This window comes from Gorilla gorilla, chromosome 13, assembly GCF_029281585.2.
Source record: "Gorilla gorilla gorilla isolate KB3781 chromosome 13, NHGRI_mGorGor1-v2.1_pri, whole genome shotgun sequence".
Taxonomy (NCBI): Eukaryota; Metazoa; Chordata; class Mammalia; order Primates; family Hominidae; genus Gorilla; species Gorilla gorilla.
Window position 1 is genome coordinate 100,791,754 of NC_073237.2, and position 20,972 is coordinate 100,812,725.

Genomic DNA, 20,972 nt, shown 5'->3' on the forward strand with positions numbered 1-20,972 from the left:
AAAGTATGATTGAAGTTTTCAGAACTCTCCTTTTTGGACTGAAATTTCTTCCTCCTGTATCATGACCATGTCCTGTATCTCCATTAAAGACTTATATGAGTACACAATCTGGAATCACATGTGTTCTGTAAAATAGCCAACCCTGGGTAAATGTTGCAATGCTTAATTTAAAAATCTGGCCTATCTCGAAATGTATTAATTTCTTTTTAAGAGATGGGGTCTTGCTCTGTCACCCAGGCTGGAGTGCGGTGGCACAATCATAGCTCACTGCAGCCTTGGATTCCTGGGCTCATGCGATCCTCCCATCTCAGCCTCCCAAGTAAATGGGACCATAGCCGTGCATCATCATACCTGATTAATTTTTAATTTTTAATTTTTTGTAGAGACATGGTCTCACTATGATGTCCAGGCTTTTCTTGAAATTTAGAAAATCACTCAATATACATCCTGAATTATCTTATAGCAGCAACCCACTGAAGTAAGAAATAACGTCTTTTATGTGACTCATGCGCCCTTTTCATGGTTCACAGTCCTCACCAGCACTGTCTTATTCTTAAATGGAGGAGGCATCGTTCATATCACAACTTGTGTTCTGGAAGTGCATTCTCATAGACTACAATGTGAATGGGGATCGTTGGATTTGTGTCATTTAAATATGTAAACACACAGATGTCCTGGACATAATTACATAATATATAACATGATGTAATTATGTCCAGAATTTGCTTTAAAGTAAAGGAAGAAGATAAGCGGGTACGGATAATGATGAAAGAAGGTTGACCATGTGTAATTATTTAAGCTGTGCAATTATACATTGACTTTTATTATTCTCATTCTTTTGTTAAATATTTGAAAATGAAAATTCTCAAAAAAATGTTTTAAAGAAAAAATATTCTTATATATATATATACACAAATGTGTGTATGTATAAATGGAGATATATGTGTGTATGCGTATGTATTTACATAGAGCTGCAAACATATTGGGGGAAACATATAATGGTATTTAGGGTAGTAATACGACCTTTCCAATGGTAAGTTAGCCAGGAACTTTAAAAGTTTATACCACCTGGCCTATTAATTTCATGCCTTAGAATTTATCCTGTGAAAACATGTGTTGGACATTAAAAAAAAAATTTAGCCCAAGTGCTCATAGTAGATCTAATAAATCAAAATAAAAACATGATGAATACATGAATCCTACTTACTAAGAGAAACATTAGAATGATATCATTGGGAGGTGGCCATAGTAACAACAATTTTTCTTTTTTTAATTCTTTTTCTTTTTAGAATTTTAGAAAATACTGAATTTTAAAATTTTAGAAAATATTACCTTAATGGGGTGACTTTCAGTGAGACATCTGGCTCTAGTAATTATTAGCTGAGAGTAAAAGAGGGGATAAATAGCAACTTTTAGTCCTCACTATGGAGTCTTAGCTTCAATTCTGAAATTCTTGGACACTGTGAAGCCAGTATTATGTTAGGTGCTTCCTCCAACTTATTGAAACATTAAATGATATTGGGACCTGGATTTTTTTATTATTTTATTTCCTTATTACAAGTAAGGTAACTATGTCTTAGAAAGAAAGAATAATCTATCCAATATCACCTAGGTAGTTTACGGAACTGCAGATTTTGTACTATTGCTCTCTATTTCCAAAGCTTATAGTGTGATTGTTTTCCACTATGTTTCTACACAGAAACACTCATTTCAGACATCACAAGGGATGAGATTCTAAGAGAATTAATTATGTTTGTGAAACGTGGATCAGGGCATGTTGGAGTTTGTAGCAAACTATAGTTATCAGTGATTCTAGATGAGCAGGGCTAGTAAAGGCAAAGGATAAAAATCTGTCTCTCTAACCATGGTTTCTCCAAAAAAGGTTCAGGCTTATTTACCTAAGAGTCCATCTTTGTGACTGTTAAACAAAGACCTACATGGCCTGGTTTCATTAGTGAATTGGTTTTTTGTTCAGCAAATATTTTACAGCAGCTTTTACATCCTTATTTCTCAAGCTATAGATTATAGGATTCAGCATGGGCGTCACTACCCCATAAAACAGAGAAATGAGCTTGTCTGATGCTTGCAATTTTTCTTCCCCAATCAGGTCTTGAGACTTTGGTTTCGCATACATAAAGAAGAGGGTACCGTAAAATATGATCACCACAGTCAGGTGAGCTGAGCACGTGGAAAATGCCTTGCGTCTTCCTGTGGCTGAATTCATTTGCAAGATGGTGTAGAGGATGAACATATAGGAGAAAAAAATGACCATCAGTGGAAGAACCAGGAAGGCCATATTTGATATCACCATGGTGATAATATTGAGGGATATATCAGCACAGGCTAGCTTGAGGACAGCTAATATTTCACATGTGAAATGATTGATAATATTATTCCCACAGAAAGGCAGTCTCATGGAAAGTAATGTTTGCACAGCTGAATTGATTCCACCGGACAGCCAGGACACAGAAGCCATCAATACATACGCCACCTTGCTCAGGATGATGGGGTATCTCAGTGGGTTGCAGATGGCCACATAACGATCAAATGCCATCATGCCAAGAAGCAGACATTCTGTTGACCCATTGCAAACCCAAAGAACATCTGCACTGCACATCCAGAGAAGGAAATGTTTTTTTTCTTTGAGATTAAGTTCACCAATGTTGAGGGAACAGAGGAGGATGTATAGCAGATATCCAGGAAAGAGAGGTTGCCCAGGAAGAAGTACATGGGTGTGTGAAGATGAGAATCAAAGATGCTGGCTATGATTAGAACACCATTGCCAATTAGAATCACTAGGTACATAACTAGAATGAGAGCAAAGTAAACAATCTCAATCTTTGGGTATCCAGAAAGACCCAGAAGAAGAAATTCTGACACAAGTGTCTGGTTAATCTCACCCATGTCATCTGCTTTCAGGAAATCAAAAGAAGATCTAACATGAAATGTATTTACTGCCAAGAAACAAACAGTACAAATTACCTGAACAATCATTCTTTTGGCACATATTAGAAGGAGTGCTTGCTTGAAGTTCTGACATCCAGTTATCTTCAGTAATGTGTGTGACTAGAATACAATGAAATTGGGAATGATGGAAGCACCTATACCGCATCGCCAATATGTGAAGATCTACCTACGATCAGACACACATGCAGATGGAACCTTTCCTGATGTTGAGGACATGTTCCTGAGTTGAGGACACTCTCCCGAGCTGAGGTTTCTAAAACCCCTGGCCAATCAACAACTCTAAGCTTAACATCTTCATCTCATCAACCCCAGCAAACAAGCAGTAAAGAGGGCAAAAGACTACTCAACAAAGACTGGAATTTTAATTCAGCAATTTATAAAGTGTTTAAAATTTCACAGCAACTTTGACATTTTTGTGTGTTTATATTTTTTTCTAGGCCTGATACTAATACCTTATAGTTAGTTTAATTGTGTATTTTATAGACACTTAATAATAATACATTGAATCACATACCCTGAAATTTGACAATTGTTTAAAGGCCTAGTTAGTTGTTGATCTCATAGTATCTTGTATGACTGTTCCTATGACAAGACCATTGCCCAGAACAGCTCCGCATGAATGTGATAGTCTTTGGAGAACATTATACCGTGTCTTTACATATTTTACTCTGTAGCTTAAGAGTCTGTCTTGATAATTTGCTCATTTAAATCAACCAATAAAAACAGTAATAATGTTTAAATATTTCATATAAATATGTATACATGTGTATGTATACCACTTTATGATTTACAAATTATAATATTCTTTATATTAACCCCATTTTTCAACTATAAAATATGGAACTTGGCCAAGATTAACTAGGTAGTAAATAATAAAATGTAATGTAAAGCTAATATTTTTGACACCAAGTCTAGTTCTTGGCTTCACTAATTTTCATATACATGTAAAGCATCTAGGAATTTTTTTTTTTTTTTTTTTTTTTGTGAGACAGAGTCTCACTCTGTCACCAGGCTGGAGTGCAGTGGCACGATCTGGGCTGACTGCAACCTCCACCTACAGGCGTGCACCACCATGCCCAGCAACCTTTTTATTTTTAGTAAAGACGGGGTTTCACTATATTGGCCAGGATGGTCTCCATCTCTTGACCTTGTGATCTGCCCACCTCAGCCTCCCAAAATGCTGGGATTATAGGCATGGGCCACCACACCCGGCAAACATCTGGGAAACCTAAAAACCTTCAGATTCTCTTTTAGTGTTCAGGCCAGTCCTGAGATTCTGCATTTCTTGCAGGTGACCAGGTGACGCTTATGCCACTGGTCCCAAAATCACTTGAGTAGCAAGGCTTAGTTTATACTAAGTTGGCCAATTATCTAGATGTTTCTAATTCAAACCAATTTTTTTTGCCTTATTGTGTAGATTGGCAATAAGAACCTTGAAAATGTCAAGAGCATAATTCTTTGATGTTTTACAGAAACTCCAGATTGACACCATTTTTTAAAATACCCTTTAAAAATATTATTGAAACACATATTTTTAAAAAGCAGCATTTTTAAAGTGCCTGTCATTACAAAGTTCACAATTTAGGTAGGGATATAAGAAAAGAACATATCAAAATAATTTACAGTCACTTTCTATAGCTTACATGAAAATTACAGTTTTTCCCAGAAGGAAGAATTTTATGAGAAATAAATTAGGCCAAGGAGAACTCCGGAGTTTCAGTGTTCAGCTGAACCTGGGAGTATGGAAAAGAATTCGACAGGGTTAAAAGAGAAAAGGGATATCTCAAAAGTGAGAAGTTGGACCAAAGTTAGGAGTAAGCCGACTGGCAGCACAAGGGAGTTTCTGTGAAAGAGTGGTGGGAAACACATCTGAGAAAGAAAGTCTGACAGGTGCATATAGAAAGGCTCTAAAATCAGGCAGAAAAAGTGTCATTTCTTTTGGTGGAAAAGAGGTCCATCATTAGAAAGCACAGAGCATGGGGTAAGCACCTAGCCCATTAGACTTTAGCAGTTCTCTAAATTTGACCTCACAGAATATGGTGTTACAAGATTTTTTAGTAGAAATGTAACTCAGGGAATTAAAGCATTTAGATTAGTGGAGTTGTCACTAATTACAGAATAGGCATGATAATTGATCTTTCTATAATCACTACTAGATTTAATTTTGGTCAAAATCACAAATGCAGGTTTTGCATGGGCTAATAGCTTTGAGAATGTTAGCACATCCACTCCTCCGCACACTGTGACTGTTGGTCACGTGATAGTCACTGGGAAGTTTTGTGTAGAGCCGATATTACTAGGAGTCAGAAATCCAACTCAACAGAATCTTTACTATAGGAAAAATTTAGTTAAGGATACACAATAGAAATATTTAAACTTTGAAGAGAAAGGCAAGGAAGAGAATATACAATCTCAATCTTAAAGACAAAAAAACTGAGCCCACAATAGATTGTTAATTTTTATTGTTCAGCTTTAAGAAGAAGAGAGAGAAGGAGGGAAAGGAAGCAGGGAGGAAAGAAAGAAGGGAAGATGGGAGGAAGGGTAAAAGGGAAGGGAGGGCAAAAGGAGATAAGAAAAGGAGGAAAGGAAGAGAGTAAAGGAAGGAGGGAAGGAGGGAGGGAAAGGGGAGGGAAGGGAAGGGAAGGAAGGGAAGAAGGGAAGAAGGGAAAGAAGGGAAGGAAGGGAAGGAAGGAAAAGAAGGAAAATCTCTGCATTTCATTGATTTAGACAACTTTTATTGTAGTTTCCTATGTGCCAAATTTTGTGCCAAGGTCACATATCTAATAACAAGAAGAGGTCCAAAGTCCACTCTCTTCATATTACTATCCTGCCTGACAAGTGACATTAAAATCTGTATACAAATCAAATGTCAAAAGCAGTGGATGGTTAGTGAGAACCACAGAAAAATTGAGGTCACAAAAACAAATTGAATGTACTCATTCAACAGTGCCCAGAGAAAGGAGCAATTATTTATACTACTTCTGACTCCTCAAATGGGGTACAGAAATGGCCATAGGAAACACTGGCTAAGGGACATGCGCACTCTGATTAACCCTGTCACAAATGCAAAAGGAAGTGAACGGCAAAACAATTCAAATCCACTGTCTTCTGCTCCTGACACTTTAAATTGGTTATCTTGTATATTGTGAGATAAGAGACTTAGGGAAAGAGCTTGTCTGTTTTGCTCATCCTTCCACACCTAAGTCTAACTCAGGGGCTGCACATAATACTTGGGTTTGAAATAGGTGAAAGGTTACTTTCTGGACTCAAGCAATTTCCCTGTGCAGTATTTGTGGATTAATGAACAGGACAACATTGGTATGCCACATTTATTCTTTCGCAGCAGGCTTTAATTTTAAAATATATACCTTTCATTCAGTACTGATAAGCTGCTATCTTATACAAATAATGAGCAGTTCGTGTACTGTAAGTATAGAGGAATCACCTAATACTTATTTGAATATATATGACATCGGCTTAACATAGTGAAAAAGTGCCTAACACTAGAATCAAAGTCTTTGGTTTGAAGTTCTTTGCCTGCAATTTACAGCCTCAGTTTTCTTATTTGTAAAACAGTGATTAACATACCTGCATTACTATACTTGTAGAATATTATAAAAATATATATAGCGTATGAAAATTGCTTTAAAGATTAATTAACATAATACAACTAATAATTAAATGATACTAATAATTCACAGCTGTATTTTTGTGATAATAAATTGGTACCTATGTTGCTTCAAATTATTCAAATTAAAATGCATGCTGAATAGCACCTTTACTTATAGATTGAGTTTAATTATAAGTTTCATGTGATTCAGGACTTACTTTACAGTGATAAATTATGTCCACCTCCTAGAAAAACCAAGTAGTTTTTCTTAGTATTTATGTCAGCATTCTGAATTAAGGTCAGGCTCAACAAGACAGGCCAGATTCTACAGATGTAGAAGAGTAAATATTTGTTATGCAACAGTTATTGTAATTGTTCCCCAATTCCCAAAGCAATTTAAAGTTGGAGTGAGAGATCTGTGGAAAGGAGAAACTTCTGGTGTGTTAGGGACAGTGTCCCACACACCCAATTAAGAGGGGTGCTGGGAATAGACTGTGGGTGAACTAAAGCTCACAAATGGAGTAACACTCTCCTGCCCACATAACTTTTAGAAATAGCAGCAGATGTTCACCAAACTTTATGAAATGTGAGAGCTCCCTAGTTTAAAATATATCTACCAAAGCAAAGTTCGTCCAAAGAGATTAATAATTCAAATCATGATTACTAAAATGTAATGCTAGAAGTGAAAAATGATGTAGATATTATGAATGAAATAAAATGGATATTAGCTATGCATTAAGCACATTATGATTCAACTTTTTTGCTTACTTTAACTTAATTCTTTTTGATAAGTTAAATTCATACAGGATGTCTTCACTGAATTTTTTTGAAATGAAAAGTAATACAGATAAGCAATAAGTAAATCCACAGGACAAAAGCAAATTCATAAGTTTTAAACCACAGAAGTAAAAAGTCTGAAATGAATAGTTTGGGGTATGAATTCAGATAGGCATATTATTGAATTAACATGCTTTAGCAAAGCCTATTAAGCTACATTGTAGATATTAACACTGAGGTTCACTGTAAAATATTTGGGTTCTGAAAAATAACAGTTGGCTTTATAAAGCAGAGGAATAATTTATTCATGCACATACACACACACCCCACAAAACATCATACAGGTGCTTTAAAATACAAACGGAAACATGTCAGGGATGTATATTTAAAATCATAATATCTTAGAGCTGAAAACTTCTGCAGAAGTCATATAGTAAGATTTACCTTTTTATAGATTAGTAATCTGAGGTATGAAGTAATTAATGTTTCAAAGTCACACAGTAGTATTTAAATAAGTCACAATTACAAGTCTAATAGTCAAGATAATAAGAACAGGAACTCTCTGTACTATGTTTGCAACTTGTCTATAAATCTAAAATTATTCCAAAATAACATCTAAATAAATAGAAATTAAAATATATCCAGGATTCTTATGTTTTTTCATTGCAGTATCACAGAAGTTTTGAGACCAAAAATACCATAGAAGTCAGCTAAGATTCCACTTTCTATAAGTGAGTAAATGGAGATATAGTGATGAAATAATGTTCAAAGTCACAAAATCACTGTTAATATTTCAATTAGTAACAACTACAAAGTCTAATATTCTAGGTGACAAATTTCCAAAATAAAGAAATGATAAATGTTTGAGATAATTAATATGCTAAATACCCTGATCTGGTCACTACACATTCTATGTAGTGAAACATCATTATTACCCTACGAATATGTACAATTATTATTTGTCAATTTAATTTTTTTGTTTGTTTGAGATGAAGTCTCACCCTGTCACCCAGGCTGGAGTATAGTGGTGCGATCTCAGCCCACTGCAACCTCTGCTTCCCAGGTTCAAGTGATTCTCTTGCTTCAGCTTCCACACTAGCTGGGACTACAGGTGCCCACCACCATGTCTGGCTAATATTTGTATTTTTAGTAGAGACAGGGTCTCACCATGTTGGTCAGGCTGGTCTCGAACTCCTGACCTCAAGTAATCCACCCACGTCAGCTTGCCAAAGTGCTGGGATTACAGGCATGAGCCACTGTGCCCAGCCAAAAAATAAATAAATAAATAATTTTTTTAAAAAAAGAAAACAAACCATATTGCCATGATACTCTGTTATTTTACCACATCTGATTACACATTAAAAAGAGGCTTGGCCGAGCACAGTGGTTCATGCCTGTTATCCCAGTACTTTGGGAGGCCGAGGCAGGTGGATCGCCTGAGGTCAGGAGTTCAAGACCAGCCTGGCCCATATGGTGAAACCCCATCTCTACTAAAAATACAAAAAATAGCCATGCGTGGTGGTGGGCACCTGTAATCGCAGCTACTCGGGAAGCTGAGGTGGCAGAATCACTTGAACCTGAGAGGTAGAGGTTGCAGTGAGCTGAGATCGGCCATTGCACTGCAGCCTGGGCAACAAGAGCAAAACTCCCTTTCAAAAAAAATAAAAGAAAATAAAAAAATAAAGAGAGGCTGACAATCATAAAAAGATACCCTTCAAAGATACCCTTCAAAAAAAATTACTTTCTTGTTTAATAATTATCAAAATTTGAAATATATTTATAATATTTTCATAGATTATATATTACTAATAATTAAAACAATCCTTTAGCAGGAATTTTCTAACACTTGACCATATGGTCATGGTAAATATATTTTTCTTTAAGTTAATTTATCTCAATTTTTGTTGTCAAGAAATGATGATGATCAATAAAAGACTTAAGATTTTAAAAAGTATTTTAAAACTTTTTTTGTATTTAAAAACCTGTGTTTATTTATTATATATTAAATTTTGAGAAGTTTTTTCTAGCATCCTACTTTTTAAGTTAGTTTTGTCAAAAAATATGTACTGGAAACTAATATGTGCCAGCTGTTTTTTAAGTACTGGAGATCCAGTGTCTGATTTAGCATTTTGTAAAGAACTGAGGGCTAGAAAAAGAGTTGTATTAAGTACACATGACATATAATGGCCACATTATCTATATGAGAAAAAACTAATACTTCTTACAAAACTATTAAAGTAACAACATTTTTTTCCAATTAATATATTTTAAATAAAATGTTAGAAAATTCCATTACTTTAATGGGGAATATATTTACATCAACATTTTAGAGTAAAAATTGACATGTGAAATATAAACTTAAACATCTCTATCAATAAAATAATAAAAATAAAATAAAAGTGAGGTGTATATTTTTTCTTTTTCCTCCTCAAACAGAGAATAGAGTGCTTTCTTTGTACAAATATCCATGCTATTTTATTGATTTGTATTTTGACAAATTTATATGAGCCCCAAGAAATAATTTTAGTGAAACATTACTTTTATCTTCATTTCTTATGCTTCACTTCTTAATAGTAATACCTAGCAGCATCCTGAAGTTCATAAAATATGTTCATATCCATTATGGCATGCAAGAAACATTTTTGAGTATCTGTTATCTTCAAGAGAATGAAATTGCTACAGTCCCTCTCAAGGAAATCTGAACACAGTAAGATAAACAGATCTATAAAGTAGTGAATGTAATATAATTTGATGACTAGTAGAAAATGATATATAAGTACAATGTTACTATGTTTCTATAGTAATTTCCTCTCGCCTACTTTAATGTGCCTAGTCATTCTAAAAGGTCACAAAAAAGTTAATTAGAATGTAATGCTTTATAAGCCACATCAATAAACAGCTTAAGAGCAAAACTACATATACTTATACCAGAGTATGGTAGCTGAAGACCCACAATATTGCTGTCTATATCTCTTCAGTTCATCTCCTGATTAATTCCCTAAGACATTACTAGCTTAATTTTCTCCAGAATGTTCCACTATCTCAGTTCAGACACTGGAATAATTTTGGTGTTCTCAACTTAATTTGAGTCTTTTTCTGCCTTATTTCTTAGTCAGAGATAGATTAATTGGAGGGGAGGTTAAAAGGTATCTGACTGATGTTTTAATTTGAAGTAAATAATCTAGGCAATATGTTTCTCTGATGGTACCTACTAAATTGAGTATTAATAAGGAGCTAAATTATTCTTTTCACATCTTGATCACCAACTCAAACACTAGCAGTAGTGGTGAATTATTTTTAAAAAGAGGAAGATACAGCATGGCAGGGCATGGTGGTTCAGGCCTGTAATCCCAGTACTTCAGGAGGCCGAGGTGGGTAGATCGTCTGAGCTCAGGAATTCAAGACAAGCAACATGGTGAAACCCCATCTCTACCAAAAATACAAAAAAATTAACCAGGCATGGTGGCAGGCACCTATAGTCCCAGCTACTCAGGAGGCTGAGGCACAAGAATCGCTTGAGCCTGGAGGTGGAGTTTGCAGTGAGCCGAGATGGTGCTACTGCACTCCAGCCTGGGTGACAGAGTGAGACCCTGTCTCAAAAAATAAATAAAAAAGTTTTAAAAGAGGAAGATATAGAACAAAACATGTGGTGGAGGGGGTAAGGGGGGGAGTAGAGAATACAAAAAGAAAGTAAAAGTGGTACTCAAAAATCATTTAAGTGGTTTCAAAGACAAAGTTGTACTACTACGTGGAAGTTCACCAAACCAATTTGTTGTTATTTCTACTCTCCATCGGTAAAATAATTGATCAAGCATGGCAAAAAAATTTGAACTTCCAGCCTAGTTCAAATGAAAATATGCAGTTGCTTATATTATATTACCTTAGTTGTAGAGTAGCTACTGGAGCCTGGTAAAGAAATCCAACTTTGACTGTATAAAGATGAGCTAAATGAGTGTGCTAGCTATATGTTTATCTCTGTGATCGCCTGGAAATTGAGGACTGGCACTTGGTCAAGAGAAGGATGAAATGTCCTGGCTTAGCATTAATAATGTGCTATTTGAAGTCCAAAACTCCCCTAGAGGCATCCTGTACTAATTTGTTTACAATAATGCTTTGTATGTGGCTTAATTTTTTCATGCCAGATTTTAGCTACTGGCCAGTGGGGTATAAAAGACCTCTAATCAAACTTGAGCCTTGGTTCTACTGAGACCAAAATATGTTGATATATATCTCGGTGTTTCAAAATTGAAAGATAAAGTATGGCTTCATAAAATAAGTTTTCTCTTCAATTTTTTGGAAAATTTCAAAAATGATTGGCATTAATTTGTCTTTAAATATTTGATAGAATGGACCAGGGAAGCCATCAAGACATAGGTTTTCTTTCGGGTGAGGTTTTTTATTACCGATTCATTCTCCTTACTTGGTATTGGTCTATTCTGATTTTTTATTTCTTCATAATTGTCTTAGTAGGTTGTATGTTTCCAGAAACTTATCCATTTCTTTTAGGTTATTCAATTTGTGGTATATAATTGTTCACAGTAGTCTCGTATAATCCTTTGTATTTCTGTGGTATCAGTTGTACTTTCTTCTTTTTAATTTGTAACTTTATTTATTCTCTCTCTTTTTTTAGTCTAGTTAAAGGTCAATTTCTAGTTTTATTAATCTGTTCTGTTATTTTATAATTTCTATGTCATATGTTTCTGCTCTGATTTTTATTATTACAAGAAAAGAAAACTACAAACCAATATCACTGATGAACACAGATACAAAAGTCCTCAATAAAATACTATCAAACTAAGTTTAACAATACATTAAAAGAATCATACACCATGACCAAGTGGATTTATCCTTGGGATGCAAGTATGGTTCAACATATGCAAATCAATAAATAGGATGCATCATATTAACCGGATAAGCAATAAAAATCATAAGAAGCATCTCAACAAGTACAAAAAGGCATTTAACAAAATTCAATATATTTTATGATTAAAAAATAACTCAATAAATTAGGTGTAGAAGGAATGTACTGCAACATAATAAAGACAATATATGAGAAGCCTCTAGCTAATATTACACTCAATGGTATAAAGCTGAAAGCTTTTTCTCTAAAATGAAGAACAAGACAAGTATGCTTACTCTCATCACTTCTATTTAATATCATCCTGGAGGTCTTAGCCAGGGGATTTAGGCAAAAAATGAGAGAGAGAGAAACAAAAGGCATAGGCATCCAAATGAGAAAGAAAAAAGTAAAATAATCTTTGCTTGCAGATGACATATTCTTATACATAGAAAACCCTAAAGGCTCTACCAAATTATTGTTAGGACTAATAAATGAATTTGGTAAAGTGGCAAGATACAAAATAACATGTAAAATTTATTTGTGTTGTTATACACTAATAATAAACGATGAGAAAAAGAAATTAAGAAAACAATCCCATTTACAATAACATAAAAAAATACCAGGATAAATTTAGCCAAGGAGGTGAAAGATCTATACAATGAAACTACTGGTGCACAAGTAATTGCGGTTGTTGCCATTAAAAGTAATAGCAAAACGCACAATTACTTTTGCAACAACCTAATATAACACATTGAGGAAAGATTTTTGAAGAAGACACAAATAAATGGAAAGATTCAAAGAAGTTCAAAGAAATAAAAAAACAATTCTAAAATTCTCATGGAATCACAAACGGTCTCAAAAATAGCCAAAGCAATCTACAGCAAGAAGAACAAAACTGGGTATATTACAACATCTGATTTCAAAATATGCTACAAAGCAATAGTGATCAAAAGAGCATGGTACTGGCATCAAAAAAAACTGAAATATATATCAATGGAATACATTAGAGAGCCCAGAAATAAATCTATGCATTTATAGTCAATTGATCTTTGACAAGGGTGCCAAGAACACACAATAGGGAAAAGAAAATCTCTTAAATGAATGGTGCTGGGAACGCTTGATAGCTACAAGCAGAAGAATAAAATTGGAGCCTTATCTCAAACAATATACAAAAATTAATTTAAAATGAATTAAAGATTTAAATGTAAGAACTGAAACTATAAAACTACTAGAAGAAAACATAAGGGAAAAGCTTCTTGACATTGGTCTGGGCAACGATTTTTTTAATGAACCCAAAAGCACATGGAACAAAAGCAGAAATAGACAAATGGGACTGCAGCCAACTTAAAAGCTCCGTATAGAGAAGGAAACAATCAACAGAGTGAAGAGACAATTTATGGAATGGGAGAAACTATTCACAAACCATATGTCTTAATTCATTTTCTGTCACTTAGAATACCTGAAACTGATACATTTTTAAAGAAAAGAAATGTATGTTTCAGAGTTATGGAGACTGAGAAGTCCAGCAACAATGTGCCACAACCAGTGAGGACCTTCTTACTAGTGGGGACACTGCAGAGTCCCAAGGTGGTATAGGGCATTACATGGTGAGGGGACTGAGCATCCTAGCTCAGTTCTCTCTTCCTCTTCTTATAAAGCTACCAGTGTCATCCCATGATAGCCCATTAATTCATTAACCCATTAATCTATTAATTCATTAATCCATGAATGGATTACTTTAATGCCCAAGCATCTCTTAAAGGCCCCGTTTCTCATTACTGTCACATTGAAGATTAAGTTTCAACATAACTTACAGAGGGAACAAACATTCAAACCAAAGCACCATACATCTGATAAGGAGTTGATATTTTCAATACATTAGGAACTCAAACAACCCCAAAACAAATAATAATAATAACCCTCACTTTAAAAATTTGCAAAGGACCAGAATACATACTTCTAAAATAAGTCATACAAATGGCTAACAGGAACATAAGAAATGCTCAACATCACTAATCATCAGAATAACAGAAATTAAAACAACAAGAAAATATCACCTCACACCTGTTGTAATGTCTATTATCAAAAAGACAAAAGATAAGCATTGGTGAGAATGTGGAGAAAAAGAAGCTCTTGTATACTGTTGGTGAGAATGTAGATTGGTACACCCATTATGGTATGAAGCTTTCTCAAAAATTGAAAATAGAACTACTATATGATCCAGCAATCCCACTTCTGAGTAATATCCAAAGGAAATGAAATCAGTATCTCAAAGAGCTATCAGCATTCTCATGTTCACTGCAGCATTGTTTACAATAGCCAAGATATAAAATCAACAGAAGTTTTCACTAAAAGGTGAATGTATAAAGAGCATGTGATATTGATATACATACACGTAAAATGAAATTTTATTAAGCTTTATAAAAAAGAAAATATTTTCATTTGCAACAACATGGATAATTCTGGAGAACATTATGCTAAGTGAAATAAGCCAGGTGAAAAAAGGCAAATACTGCATGATCTCACTTATATATATAAAATCCTAAAAAGCTGAACTCACAGAAACAGAGAGTAAAATGATGGTGACCAGGGGCTAATGGGAGGGGAAAATGAGATGTTTGTCAATGTGTAAAAAGTTTCAATTATGCAGGATGAATAAGTTCCAAAGATCTAATCTACATCACAGCAACTATAGTTTGTAATGCTGTATTGTATGCTTAAAATTTGCTGAGATTTGGTCTTAAATGTTCTCAACACACAAAAAAGGATAACTATGTGAGGTTATAAATATGTTAATTATCTTGATTGTTTCAATCATTTGATTATCTATATATATGTAGATCAAAAAGTTGCATTGTGATATGGTTTGGCTCTGTGTCCCCACTCAAATCTCATCTCAAATTTAATTCCCACATGTCAGATTAGGGGACTAGTGGGAGGTGATTGGATTATGGGGGCCGACATCCCCCTTGTTGTTCTCATGATAGTAAGTGAGTTCTCATGAGATCTAATGATATAAAACTGTGTGGCACTACCCCTCACTCTCTCTCTTTCTCTCACTCTCTCTCTCTCTCTCTCTCTCTTCTGCCAACATGTAAGACATGCCTTGTTTCCCCTTCACCTTCTGCCATGATTGTAAGTTTCCTGAGGCCTCCCCAGCCATGTGAAACTGTGAGTTAATTCAATAACTCACAGTTTAATTAACTCTTTTCTTTGTAAATTACTCAGTTTCAGGTAGTTCTTTACAGCAGTGTGAAAACAGGCTAATACACACCGTATACATTTAACATATATAATTTTTACTTGTCAATTACACCTCAATAAAGCTGCGCAAATACAACAAAAATGAGCAGATAGATGGTACTCTGGTTTGAATATCTCTTCCAAAACTCATGTTGAAATTTGATTGCCAGTGTGATGATATTGGGAAGTGGGGCCTTTGAAATGTGATTAGGTCATGAGGTCACTGCCCTCATGACTGGCTTAACGTTATTATTATTTCAGGAGTGAGTTGGTTATTGCAGAAACAGGTTTCTGATAAAATGGATGAGCCCTATTCTCTGTCTTGCAAGCTCACTTGCCCTTCTGCTCTTTTGCCTTTCTGCCCTTTTGCCTTTCTGCCCTTCTTCCCCTCTGCCATGGAGTGACCCTCATCAGATGCCAGCACCATGCTCTTGGACTTCTCAGCCTCCAGAACTCTCAGCCAAATAGAGTTCGGTCCTTTATAAATTACCCAGTCTGTGATACTCTGTGAGAGCAGTAGAAATTGAACTAAAACAGAGAGTAAATCTACTAAAATTTTAATAGATCAATATGAGAGAAACAGATGATCTAGCTGCCACATCATCTCCTCAATCTGTAATGACTGCAAGAGATTGCCTCAATGTATTTCAGGCATGATGAATTTAAAACATATGATGATGATTAGTAGAAAAATCTAAATTCCTCCAGAACCAGTGCCAATTAAAATGGTATGAAGTAAAGTATGAAATTATGATTCTGAGTCAGGGTATGGACAGGTTTATTTGTTGCAACCCCATCAAGGGACCTAAAGCATTTTGAATTGGTACATAAAATTGCCTGGAGGTAGTGTGGAGACTTTAATGGAATTTTTGGACACTAGTGCACAATGTGCTAAAATGAAACATGCTAACAAATAAAGTGTAATATAATTAGGGGGATAAAGTGGTGCAATTGTAGAAAGATTAAAATTTAAAATTATGCTTAAGGTATACATTTTAGAATGAAAGTTACATATGTTTGTTGTATCACCTCTACCAGAAAGTATTTCTGAAATGTATCTTATGTCTGAATGGAAGATATTTCCCTTATGCGAATAATCAGATTATGCAAATCTTCATTCTGTTTTAATAGAGTATGCTACATGGGAGCCTTTAGAATTATCTGAACACACTCAAGTGGCTAATGTAGGATACTAGGGTTCATCGAGAAATTTTGGCTTTAATTAAGGATATGTGTATTAGTAGAATTTTCTCATATAATCATCCAAAATGGCCTGCAGTCAATGGATCCTGGAGGTTAACTGTTAACTATTGGGACCAAATAATGTGATCACTACAATAACCTCAGCCAAACCTAAAGTTGTGTTAACAATTCAAAATGCGCATCAAGCTAGGGAGATTGGTATTTTGTGATCTATTTAACTAATATATTATCTTCTGTTTCTATTTCAGAACAAATTCAAAGCCAGTAAAGATGGATACCAATGCATAATTACTGTGTTCCCAGAGGACATTTAAATTGTCTTGTTTATTGCCACATTATAGTGAGGAGACATTATATTCAATTGAAAATTACTGTTATTAATTATTTTGATGATGTAATTCTGTTTTAATCTGAATGTCAAACTGAATTACAAATGATGGTAAATAATACAGCCACCAGGGAGTGATTGATTAAACTTTCTAAAATATAGGGTCAAACACAAGCAGTATTTTTTCTGAGGATTTTTAGAAATTATTTGGGCTGAAATCACTAGAAGACATTCCTCAAACAATCAAAAATAACTTATTATTCTGTGAGCTCCAAAATCAAAACAAGAGAGTAAAAAATTGATTGATTGATTTATGAATAAATCATATATCATATCTGGTAATATTATTATTCTCCATTCACAGAACTGCCAGGGGATAAGGAAATGCTGAATTTGAATGGAGCTCTGAACTGTTAGCAGCAGGGGCTCTGAACAACAGCAGATGCCCTTGGAGCTTCTAAGAGCCATTGCCCTGTTGAAACCTTTGGAATTCCAAAACCCCAATTCTCATATATTACTAGCAGTGTCAACTTGCAATCACAATAATGGGAGCTTTTGGCCAAATTCCATTACTGGTACTACACTGGGGCAACCATGGGGATTTTACCATAGACAATTACTGTAGGAGGCCTCCAGTTTCATGCCTTTTGAAAGTCAATCATTGGCATGTCAAGCATTAATTTAGGCTTATTCTGTTAGGAAAGTATGTAAAATTATTTTGACAACTGAAATATGCATAATATTATGGGTCATATGAGAAGAGCATTCCAATAGAAAGATAAATGCACATAAGTGTTCCTGGTTAAATGGAAATGGCATATTCAAGAACATGAGAAAGTGGACAACTGGAGGTATCCATAGCATACATGAAAAGGTCTGCTATGTCTTTGGCCACATACTAACCTCCTTGAGTTTTTTACCCCATAGACAAATGGACCCCTCCCTATTACCAGTTATCAGAGGATGCCAAACAAGCAGCACCATGTCTACTCTCCACCATGTCAAGCGTAGAAAGCTGACACTCAACTTCAAAGATAACAACATTGTGACTGGTCTATAACTGCACTTCAAAAAAGAAAAAGATATATCTGCCCAGTGGCTGAATTAACACTGTATCTCATCATCAGAGAAACTAGATAATAAAAACAATAATATAGTATACACAATTCTTAGACAGCAGAGTATGGATTGGCAATTTAGTCTGAAAAATGAGCCTTATAAAAACTGAAAGATAATAAGGGAATCCATGTATGAGATGGTAAGTTACAGAACATTTTATGGACCTGAAGAGGGATAACCAAAGTGGGATAGGTCTACGCCTGTCATAAAATTTCATTCTGAATTCAGAAATGGACTAGAATAAACAAATGGAAGACTTCATTAGCTCTTTGAAAGTGGCCTCTTGGGGACATGAAACAAAAAGGCATGGAAGCATTCAAGCAGTGCAACAATGTGTGCAAAAAATATGCATCCCACTCTCTCGAAGCTGCAAATGTACCAAAAATTGTTATGCTTATCAGCATAAAGAAATTGGAAACTAAAAGCAGTTATGGACTATGCATTAATTTCCTAGGGCTGCCATGACAAAGTACCACAAACTCGATTGCTTAAAACACCAGCAATGTATTATCTACAGTTCTGGAAGCTCAAGTCCAACTCAGGGTGTTAGCAGGGTCAAGATTCCCTGAAATTGGTAGAGGGAAATCTTCCCTTGCCTCTTCTTAACTTTGGGTGATTTGTCAGGAATCCTTGGCATTCCTTGGCTTGCAACCATGGTGCTTCAGTCTCTGCCTCCATTGTCACATGGCATTTTCCCCCATGTGTCTTGTGTCTCTTTGTCTCTGCTGTTCTTACAAGGACACTAGTCATATTGTATCAATAATTCACCTTGCTCCAGTATGATCTCATCTTAACTAATTACAACTGCAATGACCCTATTTCCAAATAAGGTCACCTTCTGAGGATTCTGAGGTTAGGACTTCAACACATCTTTTGGAAGGACACAATTCAACCCAAAATATAATATTTACTGAAAGGACCCAGGAAGACTTAAAGCTAGCAAGTGGATTATATTGGCCATTACCCTTAGTTCCAGGTGGATAAAAATGACTCTTGAATAAGAGAGACACTCGTTCAGGATTTGGATTTGCATACTTAGAAAATAAAGCAAATACCACTACCACTATTAAAGGCTTATAACAAGCTTATACTAATTTGAATGTTCAATACCTAATTAAGGGATCTATTTTACTCCAAGTTAAATATAACAAGTTATGAAGCATCATATACAATAGACTCATCATATACATCAATGTACAAAGTGGACTGATTGAAAACCTAAATCTGCTTATTAAATGTAGGGAGGGTGACAGGAGACTGGTAGGATAACTTTCACAACTGAATGAATTTGTGTCAAAATGTATGTATGTTAAAGAAAAGAGGGATTGATGAATACATTATTGAGATATATTTATAAAGACATGGAAAAGTGACAGGAAAGATATAAGCACTTACAGAAACTTCCCTATTTCTAATTTTTTTCTTTGCTTGATAATATTGGTGAAACACAGATAGCATTTTTGAGTTTTGGAGGAAGGATCAGTTGCTGAACATGATGCTGTGACAGTATCTCTAAATATAACTGTCCATCATTCCTTCAGAATGAGTCATTCCTTCTTTTCATTTTTTAAAATGTGGGATTCGTGGGCTTTGTCTCTTTCCTGCTCAGTGGATGAGGCAGGCCTATCTGTTTGTGTTTGTCTAACCCTACTCCATACAATGATGAACAGATGAAGGGGAAAATCATTGGGTAGACTTTTATTGCTGCCAGTTTTTTGGATCAGTCATCTTAATGCACTTAACAATCTAACCTCAAGGAGGATAATCTGGGTAAAAATTAATAAAAATAAAAGAAGGGTAAGTATTTACTGATATAGAAGAAAGCAAAGAAAAAACCAATTACACAAAAAGAAAAGGCTAACATGAACTGGTTATCTCAGGAGATGTTGATAGCAAGAGACTATTACCTCTTGGATGTATTTTTAAATGCCATCCACAAAAACAAAGCTATTTTCCTGCAGAAACCTTCTTTCTTTAAAACCTTTGTTTAAAACATGTTCAAAGTATCATGTGCTCTAATAGTGGAGGACGGTAAGCAAAGTAACAAATAATTGACAAATTGAAACCATTGTTAGGTCAGGGTTTGCTGAGGAAGCCTATGGGAATCTCTTTAGCTTCCTCAAACTAAATTGTATTTGTAGGTTACTAACTCCTGTTATGATAGTGTCTTTGGGAAATCAACATTTGGGGTTCAAAATGTGTACTCAGACTATTGACAAATTGAAACCATTGTTAGGTCAGGGTAACCAGCAATAAGTCATTAATGCAAATAACATGTTTGATATAATTACGAAAGGATAAATTTAGCAAGAGAATAGAATAATTCTAAATATATCTATATATACCCCAAACTGGAGTACCCAATACAAATAAAATTAGGTTGGTGCAAAAATAATTGTGGTTTTGATAAAATTCAGCATCCCTTCATAATAAAAACTCTCAACAAACTAGGCATAGAAGGAACATATCTCAGCATAACAAAGGCCATATATGACAAACCCACAGAAAACATAATCCAGAATGGGGACAATCTGAAAGCCTCTCCTCCAAGAATTGGAACTAGATAAGAATACCCACTTTCACCACTCCTATTCAATATAGTACTGGATGTCCAACCCAGAGCGATTAAGCAAATATATAAATAAATTAGAAAATAAGTAAATTAGAAAAGAGGAAGTCAAATTGTCCTTATTTGCAGATGACATGTTCTTATATTTAGAAAAATCAAAAGACTCCACCAAAAACTCTTAGATCTAATAAATAAATTCAGTAAAGTTATAGGATACAAAATCAATATACAAAAATCAGTAACATTTCTAGAAACCATAAACAAAGTAGCTGAAAAGGAAATCAATAAGTAAATCCCATTTACAATAGCTAAAAGA

General features: G+C 34.8%; 2 protein-coding genes across 2 annotated transcripts in view; both read right to left on the minus strand.

The window, feature by feature from the left end:
- The window catches only part of LOC101150014 (olfactory receptor 13C9), a 219,929-nt gene that overhangs the window by 6,196 nt on the left and 192,761 nt on the right, over positions 1 to 20,972 (minus strand). The window lies entirely within an intron of this gene.
- On the minus strand, positions 1,952 to 2,919 carry LOC109028282 (olfactory receptor 13C3). The gene is given in 2 exon segments (XM_019033252.3): positions 1,952 to 2,580; positions 2,583 to 2,919. Coding segments are annotated over 2 exon segments (951 nt in total). The 5' UTR covers positions 2,905 to 2,919.